The sequence below is a fragment of the Anomaloglossus baeobatrachus genome, chromosome 5, assembly GCF_048569485.1.
Source record: "Anomaloglossus baeobatrachus isolate aAnoBae1 chromosome 5, aAnoBae1.hap1, whole genome shotgun sequence".
Taxonomy (NCBI): Eukaryota; Metazoa; Chordata; class Amphibia; order Anura; family Aromobatidae; genus Anomaloglossus; species Anomaloglossus baeobatrachus.
The window spans coordinates 535,678,188-535,705,918 of record NC_134357.1 but is presented as its reverse complement, the minus strand read 5'-3'; the positions used below and the strand labels follow the sequence as shown (position 1 = coordinate 535,705,918).

General features: G+C 47.1%; 1 protein-coding gene across 1 annotated transcript in view; it reads right to left on the bottom strand.

Moving 5' to 3' along the window:
* LOC142312926 (uncharacterized) overlaps nucleotides 1–27,731 on the bottom strand; it is a 130,151-nt gene that overhangs the window by 77,131 nt on the left and 25,289 nt on the right. Inside the window, 4 exon segments of the mRNA XM_075351914.1 lie at nucleotides 25,158–25,244; nucleotides 25,246–25,306; nucleotides 25,308–25,371; nucleotides 25,374–26,855. Coding sequence (XP_075208029.1) covers nucleotides 25,158–25,244; nucleotides 25,246–25,306; nucleotides 25,308–25,371; nucleotides 25,374–26,855 — 1,694 coding nt within the window.

The following is a 27,731-nucleotide window of genomic DNA, read 5'->3' as shown; positions in this document are numbered from 1 at the left end:
GATATCGCATTTACGACGGGGGCGGGTGCTATCGCTCTGGTCATCGCTAGCAAATGCTAGCGATGTCGCAACGGGTAAAGTACCCCTAAGAGTGGTTTTCTCCAAGACAGCAATGACGCACACAGTAAAGCCAGCTTTACACCTTACAATTAGGTGTGCGATCTCGTATGCGATGTGACACGCCCAGGTCGCATATGCGATTGAATGAGATTGCACGTAGGTCGTTCATTTGCTGTCACACGAGCATTAGTAGTCTATGTTAAATTGATCAATTATGTGTGCGATCCTTTAGATCATGTGTTCCGTGACGTATGCATTGGGCACCTTTTTTTTCTTTTATTTACTGACTTGCCAAGCGTGTGTAATGTGTAGGGATGCGTTTTTACTATGTCATCTGCCATTTAGCTCTGCTACATGGCCGCCGACAGCAGACACAGACAGCCATGTAGAAGAGCTGAATGGCAGATGACAGCAGACACAGACAGCCATGTAGCAGCGGTGAATGGCAGATGACAGCAGACACAGACAGAGCCGCACTGTCAGAATGAACTCGGGTGAACCTCACCCGACTTCATTGTCATGCTGCGGCTCTGTCTGTGCCGCGCCCTGATTAGCGGTCACCTGTGAAGGTCTCACCGGTGACCGCTAAACTCCTGAGTGACTGAATTGAGCAGCCCTCTCTCATATACTCACCGATCCCCGATCCCCGGCGCTGCACGGCATTCACACTGCTCCGGCGGCTTTTACTATTTTGAAAAAGCCGGCCGCCCATTAAACAATCTCGTATTCCCTGCTTACCCCGCCCACCGGCGCCTATGATTGGTTGCAGTGAGACACGCCCCCACGCTGAGTGACAGGTGTCACACTGCACCCAATCACAGCAGCCGGTGGGCGTGTCTATACTGTGTAGTGAAATAAATAATTAAATAATTAAAAAAACGGCGTGCGGTCCCCCCCAATTTTAAAACCAGCCAGATAAAGCCATACGGCTGAAGGCTGGTATTCTCAGGATGGGGAGCTCCACGTTATGGGGAGCCCCCCAGCCTAACAATATCAGTCAGCAGCCGCCCAGAATTGACGCATACATTAGATGCGACAGTTCTGGGGCTGTACCCGGCTCTTCCCGATTTGCCCTGGTGCGTTGGCAAATCGGGGTAATAAGGAGTTATTGGCAGCCCATAGCTGCCACTAAATCCTAGATTAATCATGTTAAGCGTCTATGAGACACTTTCCATGATTAATCTGTAAATTACAGTAACTAAACACACACACCCGAAAAAATCCTTTATTAGAAATAAAAAACACAAACATATACCCTGGTTCACCACTTTAATCAGCCCCAAAAAGCCCTCCATGTCCGGCGTAATCCAGGATGATGCAGCGTCGCTTCCAGCGCTGCTGCATGGAGGTGACCGGAGCTGCAGCAGACACAGCCGCTCCGGTCACCTCCACACAGCTAATGAAGACAGCCGCGCGATCAGCTGTGGTTACCACAGTGACAGCTCAGCTGATCGCGCGGCTGTCTTCATTAGCTGTGTGGAGGTGACTGGAGCGGCTGTGTCTGCTGCAGCTCCGGTCACCTCCATGCAGCAGCGCTGGAAGCGACGCTGCATCATCCTGGATTACGCCGGACATGGAGGGCTTTTTGGGGCTGATTAAAGTGGTGAACCAGGGTATATGTTTGTGTTTTTTATTTATAATAAAGGATTTTTTTCAGGTGTGTGTGTTTATTTACTGTAATTTACAGATTAATCATGGAAGGTGTCTCATAGACGCTTAACATGATTAATCTAGGATTTAGTGGCAGCTATGGGCTGCCAATAACTCCTTATTATCCCGATTTGCCAACGCACCAGGGCAAATCGGGAAGAGCCGGGTACAGTCCCAGAACTGTCGCATCTAATGTATGCGGCAATTCTGGGCGGCTGCTGACTAATATTGTTAGGCTGGGGGGCTCCCCATAACGTGGAGCTCCCCATCCTGAGAATACCAGCCTTCAGCCGTGTGGCTTTATCTGGCTGGTTTTAAAATTGGGGGGGACCGCACGCCGTTTTTTTTAATTATTTAATTATTTATTTCACTACACAGTATAGACACGCCCACCGGCTACTGTGATTGGGTGCAGTGTGACACCTGTCACTCAGCGTGGGGGCGTGTCTCACTGTAACCAATCATAGGCGCCGGTGGGCGGGGTATGCAGGGAATACGAGATTGTTTAATGGGCGGCCGGCTTTTTCAAAACATTTAAAGCCGCCGGAGCAGTGTGAATGCCGTGCAGCGCCAGGGATCGGTGAGTATGAGAGAGGGGGTAAGAGGGTAAGACTGACATGGACAGAGAGAGAGGGACAGAGATAGTGACGGACTGACAGAGATTGGTGAATGACAGACATTGTGAGGCGCTTCAGAACGTAGCTTTTTAGCTGCGCTCTGAAGCAGACCTTTTTTAAGCTGCGGTGCAGAGCGCACACTTGCGCACATAGCCACAGACACCAAAATCGTATGAGGGATGTCACACGTTACAATTGACTAGGTTCATACAACAAAACGTCCAATGTATGAGGAATAAACGACGTGTATGCGATCACCGTATTTTCGTTCAATCTTGATCGCATGTAGGTTTCACACGCAAATACGTCACGAACGATGCCGGATGTGCGTCACTTACAACTTGACCCCGACGACGGATTGAAAGATCTATTGAAGTGTGTAAAGCAGGCTTTAGCATCGCTGTTCTAGACCTTCAACCCAGTAATGTCGAGTCATCATCGCAGAAACATTAGCAGCAGTTTAAGTGGCAGAAGCCATTTCTGTGAGTTGTCGCACACATTTTTGACACCATCCCGTGCACCAGAAGAACAGAGTACAAGTCTGACACATAGAGAACGACTGGAGAGGATGGTGCAGGTGTATCTAGAAATCAATATCGATGCCACTGGGGAGGTGGGGTTGGACCCTTTTGCACTTTGGTATTCAAAAATGGAATAGTGGCCTGAGCTCTCCAGTCACGCCTTAGAGGTTTTGTCATGCCCATCATCCAGCGTTCTCTTGGAAAGTGTTTTCAGCGCTGCTGCTGGTGTCCTGAAGGATAAGTGCATCTGGCTGTCTCCTGAAAGTGTAGATCCTAACTTTCATCAAGATGAACAAGTCACAGATCTCCAGTTACTTTTCCACCCCAGTCGCAGACTGTGAAAACTAGACAAAGGTATAGTTTTCAGTGTGGTGCAGTCATCTCACGTTATTGCAGTCTGTGACACCTTTGTTGTGGCTTCTGTGGCTGCTATTAATACTGATGTTACTAAGAAGTGCTTTGGTCACGCAACAATCAAACGGTGTGTCCACCACTATTAACTTTACAATTTGGTCTTTTTTTCATGTATGAAGCACCTAATATTCATACTATTCCTTCCCCTTTTACATCTTCCTGAATCACGACAAGCCACATTTTTGGGAAATGTGGAGACTCCAATTTGGGTCTCCAAGTTGTGTGTTGTCTGTAGTTGCAGGGATCTCAGGGCACCAGGCCAACACCTGTCACTCATTAACCTACCTCTTAATTTGAAAATAATTTGAAAGCTGTAAATACTGGGCCAGACCCTATTTTGTGCATGGCCCATACCTGACTTCTCTGCAAAGACACTATGGGTACTCTAGGGCAATTGATGCCACTTTCCTGGTGCCTGCCCCTATTTTTTGGAAATGTGTAGACTCCAAGTTGGGTCTCCATGTTGTGTGTTATCTGTAATGGCAGGGGTCTCAGAGCACCAGGCCTATACCTGTGGGTCAAACTGTTTTTTGACCTGTTCAGCAAACACAAGAGAATTCATCGAACACGAACCAAATCGAACCTTGGGAGGTTTGCTCAGATCTACTACCTACAGTTAGGTCCAGAAATATTTGGACAGTGACACAATTTTCGCGAGTTGGGCTCTGCATGCCACCACATTGGATTTGAAATGAAACCTCTACAACAGAATTCAAGTGCAGATTGTAACGTTTAATTTGAAGGTTTGAACAAAAATATCTGATAGAAATTGTAGGAATTGTACACATTTCTTTACAAACACTCCACATTTTAGGAGGTCAAAAGTAATTGGATAAATAAACCAAACCCCAACAAAATATTTTTATTTTCAATATTTTGTTGCGAATCCTTTGGAGGCAATCACTGCCTTAAGTCTGGAACCCATGGACATCACCAAACGCTGGGTTTCCTCCTTCTTAATGCTTTGCCAGGCCTTTACAGCCGCAGCCTTCAGGTCTTGCTTGTTTGTGGGTCTTTCCGTCTTAAGTCTGGATTTGAGCAAGTGAAATGCATGCTCAATTGGGTTAAGATCTGGTGATTGACTTGGCCATTGCAGAATGTTCCACTTTTTTGCACTCATGAACTCCTGGGTAGCTTTGGCTGTATGCTTTGGGTCATTGTCCATCTGTACTATGAAGCGCCGTCCGATCAACTTTGCGGCATTTGGCTGAATCTGGGCTGAAAGTATATCCAGGTACACTTCAGAATTCATCCGGCTACTCTTGTCTGCAGTTATGTCATCAATAAACACAAGTGACCCAGTGCCATTGAAAGCCATGCATGCCCATGCCATCACGTTGCCTCCACCATGTTTTACAGAGGATGTGGTGTGCCTTGGATCATGTGCCGTTCCCTTTCTTCTCCAAACTTTTTTCTTCCCATCATTCTGGTACAGGTTGATCTTTGTCTCATCTGTCCATAGAATACTTTTCCAGAACTGAGCTGGCTTCATGAGGTGTTTTTCAGCAAATTTAACTCTGGCCTGTCTATTTTTGGAATTGATGAATGGTTTGCATCTAGATGTGAACCCTTTGTATTTACTTTCATGGAGTCTTCTCTTTACTGTTGACTTGGAGACAGATACACCTACTTCACTGAGAGTGTTCTGGACTTCAGTTGATGTTGTGAACGGGTTCTTCTTCACCAAAGAAAGTATGCGGCGATCATCCACCACTGTTGTCATCCGTGGACGCCCAGGCCTTTTTGAGTTCCCAAGCTCACCAGTCAATTCCTTTTTTCTCAGAATGTACCCGACTGTTGATTTTTCTACTCCAAGCATGTCTGCTATCTCTCTGATGGATTTTTTCTTTTTTTTCAGCCTCAGTATGCTCTGCTTCACCTCAATTGAGAGTTCCTTAGACCGCATGTTGTCTAGTCACAGCAACAGCTTCCAAATGCAAAACCACACACCTGTAATCAACCCCAGACCTTTTAACTACTTCATTGATTACAGGTTAACGAGGGAGACGCCTTCAGAGTTAATTGCAGCCCTTAGAGTCCCTTGTCCAATTACTTTTGGTCCCTTGAAAAAAGAGGAGGCTATGCATTACAGAGCTATGATTCCTAAACCCTTTCTCCGATTTGGATGTGAAAACTCTCATATTGCAGCTGGGAGTGTGCACTTTCAGCCCATATTATATATATAATTGTATTTCTGAACATGTTTTTGTAAACAGCTAAAATAACAAAACTTGTGTCACTGTCCAAATATTTCTGGACCTAACTGTATCTGTTTGTACTCTCTGCCTTTTATGGGACCCCGACAAGCCTGACATTGTTTATCCTTGAACGATGCTCGAGATCGTTTCTTTTAGCAAGCAACATTGCCATTTGATTGTTGTGTCTTTGCATATCCTTATTTGTACCCAGAAGCTTACCTTTTGTTACGGTCGCCGAAGAGTGACTAACGTCCGTGAGTGGACCAACAACTGAGCCGCACACCAGACTCCCCTGGAGGAGCTAACCCCTCTAGAGGGATAGACATGCACAGCCCCGGGGGCGTAAATGCACGACTGCCAGGACCAGTGGTATTGGCTCTTATGGAACAGGAGAGACTCTGAAGTCCAGTATGGATGTGGTGGCAACGTTGCTCAGGCACCTCCCCTAAGGTAGGAGTGCCTTAAATACCTTCAGGGTGATTACTGACCTCGGGGATCACTTCCGGGTAATAGGATGCCGGGCCGGCCAGGTGAGAACGGAGCCGCTGCCGAGGCATGAGAGCGGAAGCGTGCAGACTGGACGTGCTGCGCAATGCTGGGTGATAGTAGTGTGGCGAGCTAGAAAGTGGACCCACTGGACCACAGGGAGACCCTGGGTCTACCCAAACATGACTGTGGCAGATAACTACTAGGACAGGGGCAGACACAGGAGCTCACGGGACAGAGTCTCAAGTGCAGACAGGGACCACCAGGGTGGCTCTAGGCAAGTAGCACAGGCAGGACGGACAGGCAGAGTCTCTAGCACCAACAGGGCAGGATGGACAGGCAAAGTCACCAGCAAGGCAGACAGCAGGGTCAGGATGGACAGGCAGGCAGGGTCTCTAGTACCAACAGGGCAAAAAAGACACAGAATTGAAGAAAAAAGTCTACAAAAAGCCGATAAGGTCAAAAAACAAATTACAGTGTCTTGCGAAAGTATTCGGCCCCTTTCAATTTTTCAACCTTCTCCCACATTTCAGGCTTCAAACAAAAGATAAAAAAATTAAAATTTTATTGTGAAGAATCAACAACAAGTGGGACACAGTTGTGAAGTTGAACAAAATGTATTGCTTATTTTGAACTTTTATAAAAAATAATAAACTGAAAATTGGGGCATGCAATATTATTCATCCCCTTTAAGTTAATACTTTGTAGCACCACCTTTTGCTGCGATTATGTTAAAAATATATACCTTAAATATATTTTTCTTTATATACACAATGAGATATAAGAACCGATAGACTTCAAAAATGTAAAAAATAAATAATGTATATATATATATATATATATATACAGTTAGGTCCAGAAATATTTGGACAGTGACACAATTTTTGCGAGTTGGGCTCTGCATGCCACCACATTGGATTTGAAATGAAACCTCTACAACAGAATTCAAGTGCAGATTGTAACGTTTAATTTGAAGGTTTGATCAAAAATATTTGATAGAAATTGTAGGAATTGTACACATTTCTTTACAAACACTCCACATTTTAGGAGGTCAAAAGTAATTGGACAAATAAACCAAACCCAAATAAAATATTTTTATTTTCAATATTTTGTTGCGAATCCTTTAGAGGCAATCACTGCCTTAAGTCTGGAACCCATGGACATCACCAAACGCTGGGTTTCCTCCTTCTTAATGCTTTGCCAGGCCTTTACAGCCGCATCCTACAGGTCTTGCTTGTTTGTGGGTCTTTCCGTCTTAAGTCTGGATTTGAGCAAGTGAAATGCATGCTCAATTGGGTTAAGATCTGGTGATTGACTTGGCCATTGCAGAATGTTCCACTTTTTTGCACTCATGAACTCCTGGGTAGCTTTGGCTGTATGCTTGGGGTCATTGTCCATCTGTACTATGAAGCGCCGTCCGATCAACTTTGCGGCATTTGGCTGAATCTGGGCTGAAAATATATCCCGGTACACTTCAGAATTCATCCGGCTACTCTTGTCTGCTGTTATGTCATCAATAAGCACAAGTGACCCAGTTCCATTGAAAGCCATGCATGCCCATGCCATCACGTTGCCTCCACCATGTTTTACAGAGGATGTGGTGTGCCTTGGATCATGTGCCGTTCCCTTTCTTCTCCAAACTTTTTTCTTCCCATCATTCTGGTACAGGTTGATCTTTGTCTCATCTGTCCATAGAATACTTTTCCAGAACTGAGCTGGCTTCATGAGGTGTTTTTCAGCAAATTTAACTCTGGCCTGTCTATTTTTGGAATTGATGAATGGTTTGCATCTAGATGTGAACCCTTTGTATTTACTTTCATGGAGTCTTCTCTTTACTGTTGACTTAGAGACAGATACACCTACTTCACTGAGAGTGTTCTGGACTTCAGTTGATGTTGTGGACGGGTTCTTCTTCACCAAAGAAAGTATGCGGCGATCATCCACCACTGTTGTCATCCGTGGACGCCCAGGCCTTTTTGAGTTCCCAAGCTCACCAGTCAATTCCTTTTTTCTCAGAATGTACCCGACTGTTGATTTTGCTACTCCAAGCATGTCTGCTATCTCTCTGATGGATTTTTTCTTTTTTTTCAGCCTCAGGATGTTCTGCTTCACCTCAATTGAGAGTTCCTTAGACCGCATGTTGTCTGGTCACAGCAACAGCTTCCAAATGCAAAACCACACACCTGTAATCAACCCCAGACCTTTTAACTACTTCATTGATTACAGGTTAACGAGGGAGACGCCTTCAGAGTTAATTGCAGCCCTTAGAGTCCCTTGTCCAATTACTTTTGGTCCCTTGAAAAAGAGGAGGCTATGCATTACAGAGCTATGATTCCTAAACCCTTTCTCCGATTTGGATGTGAAAACTCTCATATTGCAGCTGGGAGTGTGCACTTTCAGCCCATATTATGTATAAAATAATTGTATTTCTGAACGTGTTTTTGTAAACAGCTAAAATAACAAAACTTGTGTCACTGTCCAAATATTTCTGGCCCTGACTGTATATATACATATATATATATATATATATATATATATATATATATATATATACACACACACAAGAGTTTGTCAGCAACTATATATATTTAATACAGATACCTTAATATTAATTCCTATAAGTACTGTTATCAATAAATTCTGTCATTTATTATCTGGATGTATTATATTATTTAATAAATGTGAACTTTTTACAGATTACAGCTGCAAGTCGCTTGGGGTATGTCTCTATCAGTTTTGCACATCGAGAGACTGAAATTGTTGCCCATTCTTCCTTTGCAAATAGCTCGAGCTGAGTGAGTTTGGATGGAAAGCGTTGGTGAACAGCAGTTTTCAGCTCTTTCCACAGATTCTCGATTGGATTCAGGTCTGGACTTTGGCTTGGCCATTCTAACACCTGGATACGTTTATTTGTGAACTATTCCATTGTAGATTTTGCTTTATGTTTTGGATCATTGTCTTGTTGAAAGACAAATCTCCGTCCCAGTCTCAGGTCTTTTTGCAGACTCCAACAGGTTTTCAAGAATGGTCCTGTATTTGGCTCCATCCATCTTCCCATCAATTTTAACCATCTTCTCTGTCCCTGCTGAAGAAAAGCAGGCTCAAACCATGATGCTGCCACAACCATGTTTGACAGTGGGGATGGTGTGTTCAGGGTGATGAGCTGTGTTGTTTTCTCATTGTGCCCAAAAAGTTCGATTTTGGTTTCATCTGATCAGAGCACCTTCTTCCATATGTTTGGTGTGTCTCCCAGGTGGTTTGTGGCAAACTTTAAACGACACCTTTATCTTTGAGAAATGGCTTTCTCCTTGCCACTCTTCCATAAAGGTCAGATTTGTGCAGTGTACGACTGATTGTTATCCTGTGGACAGACTCTCCCACCTCAGCTGTAGATCTCTGCAGTTCATCCAGAGTGATCATGGGCCACTTGACTGCATTTCTGATCAGTCTTCTGCTTGTTTGAGATGAAATTTTTGAGGGACGGCCGGGTCTTGGTAGATTTGCAGTGGTATGATACTCCTTCCATTTCAATATGATGGCTTGCACAGTGCTTCTTGGGATGTTTAAAGTTGTGGAAATCTTTTTGTAACCAAATCCGGCTTTAAACTTCTTCACAACAGTATCACGGACCTGCCTGTTGTGTTCCTTAGTCTTCATGATGCTAGCTGCGCTTTAAACAGAACACTGAGACTATCACAGAGCAGGTGCATTTATACAGAGGCTTGATTACGCACACGTGGCTTATATTTATCATCATCAGTCATTTAGGACAACATTGGATCTTTCAGAGATCTCAATGAACTTCTGGAGTGAGTTTGCTGCACTGAAAGTAAAGGGGACGAATAATATTGCACGCTCCAATTTTCAGTTTATTACTTTTTACAAAAGTTTAAAATAAGCAATAAATTTCGTTCACCTTCACAATTGTGTCCCACTTGTTTATTCTTCTTTATGTTTGAAGCCTGAAATGTGGGAAAAGATTGAAAAATTCAAGAGGGCAGAATACTTTCGCAAGGCACTGTATTTATTGGTTAAAAAAGAGACCGCCACAATGGCAGTTTAAACCAGAAGAAGAGGGCATCACATGTAGAACAAAGCATGGAGACAGAGATGGTGACAATTTGGTTAGTAAATAAAGAAAATATGTGACCAGGAGAAAAAGGAGAAAAAAAAATAAGACTCACAGTTCTGCAGTATAACGTGTGTGTCTGTATATCACATGCAAATTGTCTCTCCAGTAAAGGAGACAAACTCTAGCACAGCGCCACCTATTGGAAGTAGCGATCCTAAAAGTCACAAGTGGATTTTCAACAATCCTTTGCAATATGACTCAGGATATATAAGCCAGATCAGAATCCCAATTTGCAGACACGGTGTTTCGGGGTGCTTGCCCCTCGTCAGTGCAAAGTATGGGGGTGTCTGATCTGGCTCATGAGAAAGCTATGTGGGGACCACGGGGGAACACTATTCTCCTTAAGGAGACTTTGCAAGCCAGTCTGGCTGCCAAGTAAGGGGACTTATAGCTGCCACGTCCCTCTAAGAAATATTCAAATTGTCTCTCCAGTAAAGGAGACAAACTCTAGCACAGCGCCACCTATTGGAAGTAGCGATCCATGTTAATAAAAGTGAAAGTTGCAGGACTGGGAGAACAGATAAAGTGGTATAAATGCAACTGTCAGCCTAGTGTAAGGTAAATCTAATCAAAAGGAGAGGATACCATGTGGAGTATGTGCAAACAATGGTGTGCCAAAGGGAATAAAGCACTTGTGGCCTTAGCACAACATAATGCACACACCCCAAGTGACAACCGTTTGTAAAACTAATAGTTTATGTGGTGAAAGGATTAGGAAGAAATAGATACCTGATCAGAGCAGACCTGGACATGGAGGACCTGCCCGCACATGTGACGCCCAGCCCCGACGCGCACGTTTCGGCGTCACCTACGTTAGGGGGTGTTTACCAACAGGGCACGCAGATTCTAGATAAAGGCAGGACTGGACTGGAACCAGGTGCCAATAGGCATGACAGGCTAGGAACCAGGTATCAGACAGGACGTGAACCAGGCACCCAACAGAGTTGAACAGGCTGGGACCAGGTACAGGCAGGAACAGACTGGACCCTAGGTGCCAGTTGGCAAGACAGGCTGGACCCTAGGTGCCAACAGGCAGGATGGGCTGGGAGCTAAGTACAGGCAGGACAGGAACGAGGCACCCAACAGGGTGGAATGTGCCGGTAGCCAGGTGTAGGTAGGACAGGCCGGACCCCAGGTGCCAACAGGCAGGACGGGCTGGGAGTCAGGTGTGGGCTTTAACACGACTGGATACAGGACAGGATAGGATGGGACAGGCAGCAAGAAGACAGAATGGGACCAGATGGGACAAGTGACTGGACAACAAAGTAGGAAAACAAAAGGATCGGTCTAAAGGAGTGATAATGAAGGGAAGAAGGAGTATTACAATGACTTTAAAATTCAAACCTTTTTATTAGTGGTCCCTTTATAGCCATGGCGTGTTTCGACAACCAGTATGTTGTCTTCCTCAGGTGATATCCCTCAGATTATACCTGAAGAAGACAAACATACTGGTTGTTGAAATGCATTGTGGCAATTCAGGGACCACTAATAAAAAGGTTTCAATTTTAAAATCATTGGCATACTCCTTCTTCCCTTCATTAGCGCTCCTTTAGACCAATACTTTTGTTTTCCTGTATACATTCCCCTTTGTGGGAAGCACGGCAAGAGCTGTTCTGAGGGCAGGAGTTTGTGGAGCCTAACAGTATTGATGTTGCTGGACACTGGGCATAACAGAACAGAGACGGCAGGACTGGGATGATGAAGTGCTGCTGAGTGTGATCCCGTGACCCGGATCGAGCACACTGCACTACTGCAGTCACAAAGTTCAGTGTGAGGACGGCTGGAACCTATCCCTTGAAAAGTTCGGATTTAACTGGGGTTGTGCAGGGGCACACAACTCCTCTAGGTGAGTAGAAGAATTATTTAATTTTACATTAACCATTTCACGGGTGCTTCTCATCGCAGTCCCCTTGTTCTCCTTCATAGAGCTCCCAGAGGTTTAGTGACGAGCACACAGACTCTGGGAGGCAGGTGGAAGAGAAACTGTGTCGCCCCCACATCAGCAGCCGGGCAGCTCGATCCGGATCTGTGGTGGCTTGATGGGCGTCCGGACCCGGGGGTCGTGCGGCCACTCGAATTAAGGGGATATTTACAGGGGATGGTGTATTTACAGTTCGTGACGCCACCTGTGTTGTGTGGTAAGGTGGAGTACTACCGCTGCAGCTGGGGAGTACTCGGTGGTGATGGAGTGGGCAGCCAGGTGTTTAACCCCTCCACGTGTAGGGGGGAATACCCCGGGACTAGGTAATGGTGACAGGGATGTGCCGTTGGGGAGGTAAGGGTCACTTGCGTACTCACTCAGTCCAATAATGCTGACACCAACAACTTAGTAAACCAAAGTTCTGGACACCGCTGCCGCTAAGGGGGAGCACGTTTTGGTCCCGTTTCTGCTGGTACCTTGGCACCTTGTTCTCTTCATAGTTAGCCCCTATAGCTTGAAACTAATTGGGTCCCGCTCCCCATTGTGGCTAACTGAGGGAGCTTGCTCTCAGGGTTCACGCTTGGGATTTCCTGGACCGTTTTAGTGGAAAGTCCTATCCCCATCGTTGAGCTAGTACCCCGATTTTGGAGCGGGTGGAGAGCGGATCTTGAAGGCTCCGTTCTCGTTGGGTGAATTGTCAGGTTGCCTGAAGCTACTCCCTGACCTAGGGTCCACGTACCCCGTCGTGCCCTGGTCCCAGCCCGGTGATGGTACAAAGCCGCCGGCTGTCCTTCACAACAATACCGTTCCCCTTGTCATGATCCCCTGCGACCTGAGACCAACGTCTGCTACCTAGTACTTCCAAGGAGCCTAGCTCCTGACTTCCTCTCTCCTTCACTTCCAACACTACAGTGGCCTACTACTGACACTCCTGACCTCCCCTTAACCCCTTAACCAACCACCCAAGTGGGTGACCCTATTCCACTCAGGCCGTCCACTGGTGTATCTGATGGGTGTGGTGCAGGGTTTTCCTAGGATTTTGATTAGCTGGTTTTGGCAACACCATTGGTTAGGGACCCGTAACCAAGGAGGAGGTGGATATTGCACAGAAGGACAGATTTCACAATACCCTGTGACGACCTGATAGGCCAGGGCATCACAAAACCACGTGGAGAGGCAGGGACGCCAGACAGCATGGAGGGACCCGGCCGCGGTGGTGAGTGACATTGCGTCCCTGCAAGGATCTCGGGCTTCAACACTGCCAGGAGTGTGAACATCTTGAAGTGAGCTGGATATTTGTTTCTTTGCACTTATCCCTGCATGAAAGCAAGGAGCACAGGGACGCTGTGTTACAGGGCGCTGCACCTTCTATAACGCTGACCCTTTTCTCCACTTTCTACAATGCTTTCATTCACCTTCCTGAGGTCTTGTCACATCAAAGAAAACTGCTCTTTAAAGTTCCTCATTTGAAGACAGTGTTCAGAGCAGAGATAGAACATGATATAGCCTCGAAGACATCAGTCAGAGTTGGTTCCTCATCAATTTGAAAGTCACCGTTCAGGTTACAAGTCTTTTCTGTAGGTAATTTAGTTGAGTTAGCGCCTCCTGTGTTTCCATTGAGTCATTTGTCCTCTCTTGTTGATCAGGGGACGTTCCCGCATTCTGCGTCTCTGTGGCATTAATGGATCTTGTGAAGCTTGCCAACTTTGCAAATGTAGCTTGTGCTCCACTTTTTCCTGCTCCAGTGCGAGTATTACGCCAGTGTGCCAGGTGATCCCAATCACACATCACCAGCCCCTTTTTATTCTTCCTGCTTGTGCCGCTGGTCATTAGGTCATGATTCTGCCAACACTCCACTTCCACAGAGAATGAAAAACAGTCGTTTTGCCATGAAACACTGCGCTTTCTATTGCACCTCAGATGCCTAGCAGCCCCACAAGGCGTCGGCACCAGTTAGATGACACATGGTCGGTCTCATGCCAATGACGAGTTTGCAGGTGATAAGCCTTCAGTAGTCGCCTCTCATATTCTTCCCTCTCTAAATATCAAGGGGCAGGTCAGTAAGAACGAGTCACTTTATCTGCCCTTAATCCACACCTTTGTTTTACTTTATCAAATACAATTGTACAGTAACAAGTCTTGCAAGGGGCTAGCACCCAAGGGATCACTGTGGGATGATAAGAGTAACATACATGAGAGGATTCTGCTGGAGCAAAGATTAGCTACTTCTCACAAGACTTTCCTATTCTAATTACCCTACTTATTTCTTTCCGTGTACCAGCGTTCTGCTTCGGGACAAGGAGAGTCACATGTTGTTCATAGTGGAAGGCATTATATTACGAATGAGATCAGGGCGATTTTAATGAAATTAGGGTGTAATGTTCTTGTTCTCCACTAGGTGGCAGTAGTAGCAAACCACTTTTCCTATGAGATAACTCAAGTCAATAGTTCTAGGTACCTTTCTGTATTCTTCTAAACTGTGGCACAAAATAGATGGGGGAGGGGAAAATCTAAGTTACCTACTGGTAATGGGATTTTCCAGAGCTCAGTACAGCACCACTAGGAGAAACCCACTAAAATAAAAGGACGGCATCTCTCAGCATAAGTTGGCTAACAGAGCAGGAGAGGACCTCCAGACAATTATTAGTACATACCTTCACCAAAAAACATCCTAATTTCTATTCATTAACCCAAAGAGTACTTGCAACTAGTGAAGAAAACAGAAAGAAAAAAAGGGGGGGGGGGTATAAGAGTGCGGTCATGGGTTCTGGAAAATCCCATTACAGGTAAGAAGCTTAGATTTTTTTCCCCCCACCCATGACAGCACCACCAGAGAGATTTTAATAGAATGACCAACACCTAGGCAGGGATCACTGCTTTCAGTACCATTCTACCAAACATCAAGCTGTGGAGGATATATCCAGCCTGTAGTGTTTATATAAGGTAGAAGGAGAAGACCAAGTTGCAACCTTACATATCTGATCAATAGGAACTTCTGCCTTCTCAGCCAAGGAAGTTGCCAAAACCATGGTAGAGTGAGCCCTAATGTCCTTATGGTACTGAGACATCACTGGCCAAATAAGCCATATTAATTCACTTCGCCAAGGTGCTTTTTCAGACTGTAAGTCCCTACTAGCCCCCTGACAGGACACAATGACTCACACTTCCTACATTACTTGTCAGTGCTATTAGTAATAAAACTTTGAGGGTGAGATTTATTTAGGCTTCCTGCAGGGGTTCAAAGGGATTCCTAGGTAAAACATCTAAAACAAAGTTTAAATTCCAAGGTGGAATCTTAGGACAAAATATAGGAGTAGACCCTATGACATGACTTAATAAATCTTGCAATCCAGCTATTGGCCGCAAGATTGCAAAATTAGGGTCCTACTCGCAGATAATTTTATGAATACATGAGGTACATAAATCTTCACAAAGGGCGCATGCCCTATTTTTTTGTTTGATCATCCTTTCCTAGGCCTCTCCTATTGGAAAAGGGACAAAATAAGTGGCCCACTATTAGAAGAAAAAGACATCGAAGGTAACTCACCACCCGATGTAACACAAGGTACCGGATCTGGAGGCTGGATTAGGTCACAGGATTGATCCTTCCTGGAATCTCTGGAACTTTGGCTGGACTTGCTTGCATTCATGCTTCTGCAACTGCCACCGCTGCCTCTCAGAAGGCACTGCTGCTGCCTCTGTGGGTTCTGTTGGACCTCCATAATTAGGAACAACACAAAGTACCCACTCAACATGGCTGCTCTGTTCCATAAATGGCACCTGCAGCATTTCGAGCCTCCTCCAGACCCTGACAGTTTTCCCCCAGCGTCCTGAGCATTATGGCACACCATGTTGCGGATTTGCCATGTGCATGCACCAGGCAGTTATTTCTGGGTATGCCCACTGTGCACCGCAGTTCCTGGTCTCCTGTCAGCATGCCTCTGCCTCCAGCCCGCAAGACCTCCGGACCTTAGCACTTCAGCCAGGCACCTCCACCGCCGCCTGAACAGACATGTTTAGCCTCGTGTCGCTGACTTCCAAGCGTCATTAAGGTTTTGTTCCTATCCGGAATCTCACCTTATCTTTTAATCGGCAATGCTGCCAGAGCTCCTGTGACTCATGTCCTGCACCATCGCTGGCCAGGGTATGCCCCACATATTATTTATTAAGATCTAAATTTCTAGCTTTGTTATTTGTCATTACTGTTACTGCCTCTGTTATGTTTTTTTCCTATACAGTTCTTAATATACAAGTATTTGGTTTATCCTCGTGATTTTGTTGCTGGTAAACAAAATATGATTTACAAGTAGAACATTTCTCACCTTCAAGGCAGGATACTAGTATCTTCCCGTGTGAAATTTTTGGATTTATAGCTCCTGTTTTTTTATGTTCCTTGAGAGCTGTTTATCTTCAGTTCTGCAGGTGGAGCAGTGAGCCATGATTTTACCACCATTAGGCTAGGGCCCCACTTTGCGTTTCCACCTGCGTTTTTGGTGCTTTTTAGGTCTGTTTTGAGAAGCACCTTTTTCATGCTAAAAGGCATGCGTTTTGATTTCCCAGCAAAGTCTATGGAAAATGGGGATTTCTAGACCCCACTTTGCGTTTTAAAACGCTGCGTTTAATTTGCATATTTTGTGGCAAAAACCATGCGTTCGAAGAAGCAAAATGTCAATTGTTTTTGCCATTTTGGGTGCGTTTTGCTAACATTGAAGTCTATGAGAAATGGCAAAAACCAAGATTCCAGCAAATTCCTGCGTTTTACCTGCTTTTCCAGTGCAGAGAACATGCGTTTTGGACTGCAAAAACGCATGCTTTTTGGACATCAAAATAATGATTTCATATGTCCCTTTACACACACACATAATCAGACAATTAAAAATAAGAATTTTAATAAATTATTGCTATTTTTCCATTAAATATCATATTACCGCTATAATTTCATTAAATTAATCTATTTTCATTATTTTTCACAAAAATATAGATTTGGAGTTTTTTTTTCCAATTTTTTCATTGAGTTTGACTATTTAAATTTTATTTAGCAGTGTCATGATGTTCAAAACGCATCTATCAAAATGCAGGTGGAAAAGCAGGTAAAAAGTGCTGAAACACATCTAAAACGTGGTAAATACGCATGCATTTTCAGCGCAAATTTCTGAAAAAGGTAACTTTGGTCAAATCAATTGAGCCCAAAACGTGCGTTTAGAACTGCAAATAGATGAACGCAAAGTGGGGCCCTAGCTTTATACCTGTTATTTTACAATCTCAGAGGATTCCGGACAAGTATGTGTGTTTGCACCCAATATTCACCGAAGGAATTACAAAGAAAGAATGGATCATATAGATTAATAGCAATTTGCAAATAGAAGGATTTTTGTGTACTCACCGTAAAATCTCTTTCTCTGAGTCTTCATTGGGGGACACAGGACCATGGGGACACAGGACCATGGGGTTATGCTGCTGTCACTAGGAGGCTGACACTAAGTAGACAGAAAAAGTTAGCTCCTCCTCAGCAGTATACACCCCGAGCCGGAGGCGGGCTCAATTCAGTTTAATGCACAAGCAGTAGGAGGAGAACCAAAACAAAGACCCATAGATAAGTCACAGTAAAAATTATAACCAAGTCGCCGTGCGACAAGTGGCCTGGAAATATGGACCACTGAGGCGATAGGCAGGCAATATGTAACACAAGACAAACAGGGTGGGTGCTGTGTCCCCCAATGAAGACTCAGAGAAAGAGATTTTACGGTGAGTACACAAAAATCCTTCTTTCTCTATCGTTTCATTGGGGGACACAGGACCATGGGACGTCCAAAAGCAGTCCCTGGGTGGGAAAAGAGCAAGCACCGGAGATAGGTAGGAAACATCTTCCCCCTGTCGGGCTTGACCCAGACCTGCCAGTACCTATCTTGTTACAGGTGTGCTACCGCCGCCCGCAAAAACCTACACCAAGACTAGCCTCTGCCGATACCTGGGTGTGATCATGGTAGGACCTAGTACAGGTATGCAGACTAGATCAGGAGGCGACCTCGCGGACCTGGCCGGTCGACGTCCGAAGTCTAATCGACTAAGATGCTCCCATTGCATGGGTATAGTGCGCCTTCACTGCCCGCGGCGGGGATCCGTTCTTCCTGCGGTAGGCCTCAACTCTAGCGGTTATTGGAACCATGTGGCAATCTTGGCCTTGGGCGCCGGCATGAACTGACTGTCGGTGTCACCGAAAGGTGCAGTCCTGAGGACATAACAAAGAACTGAGAGCTCGTACCAGGGCCAGAGTAAACAAGGCCCCTTTCAGGCTGAGAGAAGGACTAGGACAGAATGACCGAAACCCAATCTCCTATCTAGGTGGAACGGCGAGACAGCCCCGGACCGAAGGCGGGGTCTGGCCGGAGCACCCCCCCTATGCAGGTGGAGGCCCAGAAAAAGGAGGAGAAAACGACCAGAGAGGACTGCCCGTCCTGATGCCCTTCGTAAAAAACGTGATGGCAACGAGGAACCCACTTTCCAAAACAGGTGAGCACAGAAGGAAACTAGGAAGAAAAAACAGGATACCCTGAAGCGAACCCCTCACCAGATCTAGGTCCCACGTCTCTAGTGGATGACAATACAGTAGAGTCAGATGGGTGACACCCTGGGTGAAAGTCCTGATTTGGCAGACGAGAAGCGAGAGGCTTCTGAAACCGAATTGATAGAGCAGACACCTGGCCCTTAAAAGGGACGCGCGAGAGACCCGCATCCAGACCTGACTGCAAAAATGCCAGCAATGACGGAAGGGAGAAGGAGCAAAGAGAAGAGCAGATGTGCTCCTTACACCACCGGAGGAACTCTCCCCGTGTGGAAATAGATTTTCGATGAAAACTGGCTGTCCGGCCTTAAACATTGTGTGTATCGCTCCTGTCGAAAGGCCTGTCTGAGTCAGTAGCCGGGATCCACTAGTAAGGTCGTCAAATTAAGGACCTTTGAGTCTTGGTGGAAGAGAGGGCCCCGACATGGAAGATCTGGAGGGTCTGGAAGGTGCCACGGGGCAACTGTGAGGAGCTGAGTGAATTGTGTGAACTATGCTCGTCTGGGCCACTCTGGCGCCACCTTCTGCCTTAATTCTTTGGAGAAAACTTGAAATCCTGGAAAGCAGAGGGAAGATGCACGGGAGCCTGAACTGGCTTCACGACAGGGCGAGGGCGTCGACACCTAGGCCAGGTGGAGGGAGCACCGCTCGATGAACCGTGGACCTGATAGTTGAATCGGGAGGCCATTGGGTCCCTGACCGGAGTCTTACTTCGCCGAAAATCTGGCTGGGGACTTCTCTGTTGAGGAACCGTCTGCCTGACGCGAGGCCATCCCTGCCGAGAAAAGAGGGCCGTTCCATTGTCCACGCTAGGGATGTGCACTGCCGAGATTAGAACGCGAAGAGATCCGGCCCAGTGCAAGGTCCTCTTGACTTCACCCATTGCCATGATACTCCTTGCGTCTTCCTGGTGGATGATGCACGCCACCACTGCGGCATGGTCAGATGAATCTGACTGGGCAACCCAGTAAACGGTGCTGAAATCGTAGCCGGGCTAGCCGGATGACTGAATTCCGGAATATTGATAGGGAGACAATACTCAGGAGTGTCCAACAGCTTTGTGCTGCGGGAATGGAGAAGCACACCCCAGTCTTGGAGATTGGTGACGGTGGACACTATCCTCTAGAGAAGAAGAAGAAGAGAAGGGACTCTCCCCAGGGAGGTTGCGAAGAATGGTCCACTTAGGAAGGGAATGGCGGGTTATTCGATATAGACAGGACCAGCGGTCCATAGCAAGGAGAGATTTGACCCCCTTCTTCGTCAGGGCCCGCTGAAAGGGTCGAGGAGGCAACTGGGTACAGTGTACTGCCTATATCCCCGCCGACAACTGACCGGGGACTCGCATACCAAGACCGATGGAAAAACGGGTGCGGATGGCAGAGAGTACGGAGGCCTCGGTGCAGGGAAAAGAACCACTCTTGTGCGAGGAGTACCTGACCTTGGACGGTATTGAGTATCGTGTCTAAAGGGATGATCCGCCGGGGCGGGGTCTGAGAAGACCTTTCCCGAAAGATCGGCTACTCTAGAAGCAAAAAGGCCACGATGGCTATCTACACACCCAGACGACAGCCCTTGAGGGAAGAACTCCTGACCACCAGGTCGTACCAGGGCGGAGTGACCATAATAGCTCTGGAGTGTAGGATGGGCATGGCAGCCGCTATGATCCCTGTAACGACCCTTAAGCAAAGAAGTGGTCCCTTGCCTCGCAAGGTGGATGAGCTATTGGTGGGATAGAGGCACCTTGAAAGGTTGAGGCACGACAGGACTGGAACCGAGCGGTGGAGCGACGCACCCGCATGCGTCTGGGCCGATGTTGGGTAGGGGAAGAATCTCTTCCCTCAGGTGGCCTAGGGGACCAACTGGACTAGCCCATTTCCGAAGGGACGCTCCCCTAAGAGCGGTAGGGAGACCAGCCATAGAGGTCGCATCCGCATTCCAGATCTTGAGTTAGAGTGCTAAACGGGTGGTCACACAGATGTCAACCAGTTCTGAATCGGCAGAGATGGAACGTAGACCGCTGCGTAGGGTGTCCGTGGAGTCCCTGAGAGGCGTCACGTTAGGGATGATAAGCCAGGTGGAACCCTGGCGGGTCGATCACAGGGGATCATGCCCCTTCTCTCCGGAGCCCTTTGGGGAAGGGATAATGACAATGACAAGACTTACCACTGGTAAACGTCGTGTCTGGTTGTTGTCTGCCATGACGCAGTAACCCGGCGAACTACTGGATGTCCACTGAATACATCATGGGTCCGCCAGAAAAGTCTTAAAAGAGACCTGTGTGCTCAGAGAGGAGAAGAGGACTCACCGTATTTATGGTCTGACTCACCGTTTCTACCAGGCTATTCGTCATGCGCCGAACCTCTGGCGCCTGCTCGGAATCCAGCAGAGGTGGTACGCCTGGGTCATAACCAGAGGGGTTGGAAGGCTTCCGGTGGAGCGGAAGTTTTGGACCTGGGAATGAAGGAAAAACCAGGGGGGGGGGGCGCCGAAGAGACCAGGCGGGTCCGCTTCGAGCCGTGGATAAGGTCCCTGGCACGGGACTCACCTCCCCCTGTGTGTGCACGGAGAGAAAAGGGCTGTCCGTACCTTTATGGCTTGACTCACCATTTCTACCAGGCTATTCATCATGCGCCGAACATCAGGCGCCTGCTTGGAATCCAGCAGAGGCGGTACGCCTGGGCCATCACCCGAAAGGTCGAAAGGCTTCCGGAGGAGCGGCCGTCTGGACCTGGGGATGAAGGTGAAAACTCCCCGAGGGGATTGCGCCAGTCCTGTGGAGGTATGACAGAGCGTCGGCCAGGGACGCAGAGTATGCGCACCGACCCGAGGCCGTCAGCGAGGGGATTTATGGCTTGAGACAGGGCGCTAAGCAGCCGGCCGGGGGGGATACCGGGACCTGGAGTGTCAGGGGCTGCGTTGGCTGTAATCATTAAATCTGACATGATTTGGGTGAATTCAAAAGTTGAGAATATTATTCTGGGAATATGTGTTGATAGTAAAAACCACCGTTCCCTTCCATATGTATGTATCTATCATGTCAACTAGTTGCCCGATAGCACCTGTATAATTCAATATATATATATATATATATATATATATATATATATATATGCATACAATAATAAACTCAACCTCTGATAAAACACAATCCCTGTATGATTGTGGCTCTTTTGAGGGCTTGTTTTTACTGTTATAAACGGTTGCTGCAGCCTCAGCAATCCGCACACCAGGAGTCCTATTTCTTTTTTTTTTTTAAGGAAGATGGACGCTGAAGGAGTCTGGAGAGCGGGAAAAACACATCCAGCTCCCCCCCCGTGATGCCTGGGGCAGAGCGGAGGGCGGAGACGGACGGCCGGCAACCAATAGCGCTGCAGTGAAGGGCGGGCCTGAGACACTGGAGACAAGGCCGGAGCCGGGGCCTAAATTTTGGGGCTGCCGGCGCGCAGGGAAGTAGAGACAGGCGGCGCTACCTGCAAGCAGTGGTGGCGCAGCAGCGATGACCGGAGCGCCAAGAGGGAGCTCTGCGCTTGTGCCTGCGCGCGCCGCCGACTGCTGAGACGTGGCTGGGGCGCAGAGCGTCTAGGCCGAGAATGGGGCCTCAATTTTGTAGCCGCCTGGAGAAGAAGGTAGGAGAAGGTCAGTCCTACCTGATCTTGGCGGCGCCGGCACAGAGATGGATGCGGTGCAGGCAGGGCGCCCAGCCCCTGCCTGTGTGCAGTGCCCCCGTCCTGGAAGACTGCTGGCTCTGGGGGAGCAGCGTGCTGAGGCAGGGAAGTGGACATCATGATGGGGGTAAGGAGCCCCCCCTGCAGGAGAAGGCAGCGATGCGGGCCCCATCGGATTTCAGACGTGCTGCTGAGGTCCCATCCCTGCTGTATGCCCCTGTACGCCCTTTGGGGTGATACCGCAGGGCGAATCAGGGGTGCCCATGAGGTGTTTTCCACACGAACAAACCCGGAAGTGGGTGGTACCACGGGACTGAACGGGGGAGAGGGCCCAAAGTCTCAAGCCCCTGCGACCCTGGGCAGTGGTACCCACAGGGCTGCGGTCCTGCGGAGGATGAGTGATGAAGAAAATACCTGCAGAAACGAGAAGACAGGTATGAGAGCGAAGAGTGGCGCCGAAAAGGGAAAAAAGCGCAAAAATCAAATGGCTGAGGGGGGCCGAGACGGCCCACATCAGCCTCCTACGACACTAAGCTAAAACTGAATTGAGCCCGCCTCCGGCTCGGGGTGTATACTGCTGGGGAGGAGCTAACTTTTTCTGTCTACTTAGTGTCAGCCTCCTAGTGACAGCAGCATAACCCCATGGTCCTGTGTCCCCATGGTCCTGTGTCCCCCAATGAAACGATAGAGAAAAACATTTATTACTGTAAGTTAGATATGTAAAACATAGTTTACATAGAGATTGTGTATTAAAACACTAATGAATGGCCAATCACTGAGATTGGGTTTTAGGAAGAAGAGGGAGGAGGAAATGTTGGGTATTTGCAGGGTTTCAGGAGCGGGGTTGTAGCGCCCCACGGGGCAGGTGTTTTAACCTACTCGTTGCCGGGCCGGGGGTGCAGATCCTCTGCGATGTCACGGGGTGGCCTGGTCCATTTCCGTTGCCCCGAGGCATACAGGAGGGGAGGAAAGGTGGTGGACGGAAGGCAGGACGGAGAATGGGGGTGGTAGTGACGGTTAGGAACGTTTTTCGCGAGATCATGACGCCACCTGTGGTACGCGGCCAGGGATGGGCCGCCGCTGCTGCTCTCCGGGGCTGATGGTAAGGGTCGCAGCCGAGATGGTGTCACTCCCCACAGGCAGAGCGGAATTACCCCTAGGAGGATGATGGAGGACGGGGGTGGTGGTAGTCTCAGTTGGCGCTGCAGCGCTGGATGATGGCGCCGGTAAAGGAGAGGAAGAGTCACGGGCTGCAGTTCCAGGTATTTTTACTCACAAGTAATTCAGGAGCTGCCCCAGAGTACTGGTCTCCGCCACGATGGGCTCCAGCCGATCCCGGATCCGTGAAAGGTCAAGTCCGGTGTGTGTCCTTTCCTCCTTTGATGCGCTAAGTATCAGACCCTCATGGCGTGAAGCACGAGGGTCCCGGTGTCAGTAAAGTGTCCCGTTCTGTATGCTGATAGCGCGGTTCGGATGTGGGGCCGGTCCTCAACCCTGAATCCTATATGCTATTTGCTGCAGACTCGGTGGGACGGGTCCGTTGTCTGTTCTAGCCGTTCCCCACGACCCTTGCAGAGTTGGTAGATAACGTGAAGTATATCTGCCCTAGGTTTCAGTATCCTGACAGCGCTAGTCCTGTAGAAACAGCCGCCTGCTTCTCCCCAGTGACCGTATTGAACGCCCTGGCCCACAGAGCTCCTTGCGTCACGTCCACTCAGCTCTGTGTCTGAAGCTGTTCTCCTTGTTGTAGTTGTGTGTTCTGAGCTGTTGCCCCCAGCTGCTGCCACCGGCTGGGTTCACTACTCTCACTAGGTCAACCTGCTCTTCCCACTGTGTGCTCCTGACTCCCCCTGGTGGTTGCTTCTCCCTAACCCTGAGTCCCCGGTTCCAGTATTTACATTTTTCAATAGAGTATTATCACACCTTCATTAACAAAAAACGGTAATTTACATTCGTTTGGGAGTCCAGTGTGCCACTGGTCAGTGCACCACTTTAGCAGTTATCCCAGAGGACCAGAAAGACTGCAATAATTCTGGAAGGGTGCACAACAGGTGGTTGTCCATAATTTTAAACAGGGAACATTTCAAACATTATCTACTGGGAGCATGGGAATTCGTGACCAGCCAGTTTCAGGTAATTCTCTTTTGGGGTTTAGGCGGCCTTATCACAGTTCCATTTTCTGTCTCTGTAGGGCTCTTGGGGGACAATGGGTACTGGTTTTGGCTTTGCCACTGGGGTGGGTACTAATGCTGCAGTTGCCGCCTCCACAAGACAGTCCCACATCCAAGGCATACTAGTCCCGCTCTCCCTTTTGTCGAGTGTAGACAACTCAGTCACCAGGGTACAGGTCTCGACCAGAATTACCTCTGGGGAGATGGGCCTCTACATCCCGCCAGGACACAAACACCTCCCTACCCAGTCTCGGTTCAGCGATGAACCCCCACCCCTTATTCAGGTAAAATTTGGAGACTGTACCTTTGTGGAGTTCTCCCCGGGTCAATGGACGGGCCCGCCGGAGGCGCTCCTTGGTTGCCAGATTCCTCCGTTCCACCTCTGCCAGCCGAGTCCGTCTCTTATCTTCTTCAGTGGAAACCAGGCATCGACCTTCCCTGGACCCGGGATAAGTACTACACACTACTGGGGGTGCAGTACCATGTGGCGCAGGGCACCACAAGGTTAGAAATACCTTTGTCCATATATTGAATATATTAATATACAATGTGAAATATTCAGTGCACATAGAATATTGTTTTTTTATTTTCTTTTTAGATAACAGATGTATATTAGTAACTGCATATATTTTTATTCTAATTCAAAACGGCTTTCTCTTTTGTCTTTACTTTCACTGTCTAATGCATTTTCTTATACAGTTTGCCAATGGTTTTTCTTCATATGAGATTTTCTTGGTGTCCCAACAAAATACGAATTTCAAGTAAAACACTTATTTTCTATATGGCTTCTCCCCATGTGAGATTTCAGATGTTCAAGAAGATGCCATTTGTGGGTAAAACATTTTTCTACATACTGAACATTAAAAGGGCTTTTCCTCTGTGTGAGGTCTCTGATGGACAATAAAGTAATTTCTGATTAAAACATTTCCCACATTCTGAACATGAATAAGGCTCCAAAAACTCTAGTGAATGTTCTGGTGTTTAAGCATTTCTGATTTTTCGGAAAAACATTTTCCACAATGTGAACATGAAAAAGGCTTCTCCCCTGTGTGAGTTCTCATATGTCTAACAACATGAGGTTTAGATATATAACATTTTCCACATTTTGAGCATGAATATAGATTCTCTCCTGTGTGCCTTCTCTGATGTTCAACAAGATGTGATTTTTGTGCAAAAGATTTCCCACATTCTGAACAGAAATATGGCTTCTCCCCTGTGTGAGTTGTCAAATGTCGAACAAGTTCTGCATTACGTGCAAAACATTTCCCACATTCTGAACATGAAAAAGGCTTCACCCCTGTGTGAGTTATCAAATGTCGAACAAGTTCTGTTTTACGTGCAAAACATTTCTCACATTCTGAGCAGGAAAAAGGCCTCTCCCCTGTATGTACTTTCTGGTGCTGATCAAAAACAGATTTTAGTGCAAAACATTTCCCACATTCTGAACATGAAAAAGGCTTCTCCATTGTATGTACTTTCTGGTGCTGAACAAGATTTGATTTTTTTGCATAACATTTCCCACATTCTGAACATGAAAAAGGCTTCTCCCCTGTATGTATAGTCTGGTGCTGAACAAGATGTGACTTCCATGCAAAACATTTCCCACATTCTGAACACAAATATAGCTTCTTTCCTGTGTGAATTCTATGGTGAGTAACAAGTTGCGATTTGCTACCAAAATGTTTCCCACATTCTGAGCATGAATATGGCTTCTCCTCTGTGTGAGTTTTCTGATGTCTGACACAATGTTCTTTTTTTGAAAAACATTTCCCACATTCTGAACATGAAAAAGGCTTCTCCCCTGTGTGTATGTTCTGGTGCTGAACAAGATGTGACTTCCATGCAAAATGTTTCCCACATTCTGAACACAAATATAGCTTCTTTCCTGTGTGAATTCTATGGTGAGTAACAAGTTGCGATTTGCTACCAAAATGTTTCCCACATTCTGAGCATGAATATGGCTTCTCCACTGTGTGAGTTTTCTGATGTCTGACACAATGTTCTTTTTTTGCAAAACATTTCCCACATTCTGAACATGAATATGGCTCATTTCCTGCATTCTCTCTCTCATGTGTAAAAATCTCTGATTTCTTGTTAAGATTTTTGCCCCACTCTGAAGAAGAAAATCTCATCTCTGTATGATTTTTTTGATGTGTTCCAGAAGACATTTTGAGGTAAAAACTTTTTCCATATTCTGCACTTGAAAATGTATTTTTTGCTGTAAAAGTAGTTTGATCTTTAACGCCCCATATTTGAATTTTATTTTTCTCAATAGTGTGTGATGAATTATAACATAGGACCTGTTTAATACGATCAGATGATAGATTTTTGTTGTATAGGGATGATGGTATATCTGGAATATTGACAGATACTTCAGTTATATCTTGTATGCTTGCAAGGTGATCTGATTTACAAACTGCAGATCTCAGTTTTTCCTGTGATCTCGATGTACAGGCATCTGACAAGAATAAAAATTATTTTTTTAATAAAATAACCTTAAAAATATTTAAAATTTTCTAAAAGATCCATAGAAATTAGGATATTGAAATAGCAAAATTAAATTATTCAAGACAAAAACAGTGCACAATTTAATAGTAGATCTCATAGCAGGAACCACTAGAGCAGGGGGGGGACCTCCAGCCCGCGATGACTTGTTCTGCAGACCCTGGGCACATTCCCAGGGACCGCCGTGCTCGGGCGGCAGCCGCGCTTTTCTTGGCTGCCAGACCTTTAAATCCCACTGTGTGATGTGAAGTAGCGCAAGCTCCCTGGCCTGTGGGTAGATGCTACGGGCTTTTGCAGATCTTGACTGCAGCCCGTGCATTGTAACAGACTCACTACTAAATGCTAGAATGTATGGGCTCCTTCCAGGACCTGACTGCAGAACATACATCCTAGGCTTAATCCTGGCCTGTGCTAGCATGCTCAGGGCTTACCTTATGGGCGGGGTTAGCAGCATGCAGTGCTACAGTCACAGAAGAGGTGCAGATTTACCAGGCTCCCTGCTGTACATGCCTCCCAGACCTGTGCTGTGTGACTCCATCGCCTCCTCCCTCCCAGTTCTGTGAGTACGCAACCAATCGCCGCTCCATGCTGTGTACACCCCAGTGCTCTGTTCAAACCAGTGCAGTCCGTGCCTTCCCGGTGATGTCTGTGCCGCCCCTGTAATGCCTCCTAGTGCTCTCCGTGCTGCCTTCTGGTGCTCTCCATGCTGCCACCCAGTGCTTTCTCTGCCGCCACCAGTGCTGTCCTTGTCCCCCAGTCCTGTCTGTGCCCCCATAGTGCTTTCTGTGCCACCGCCATGGCTATCCGCGCCACCATGGTGATGACTGTG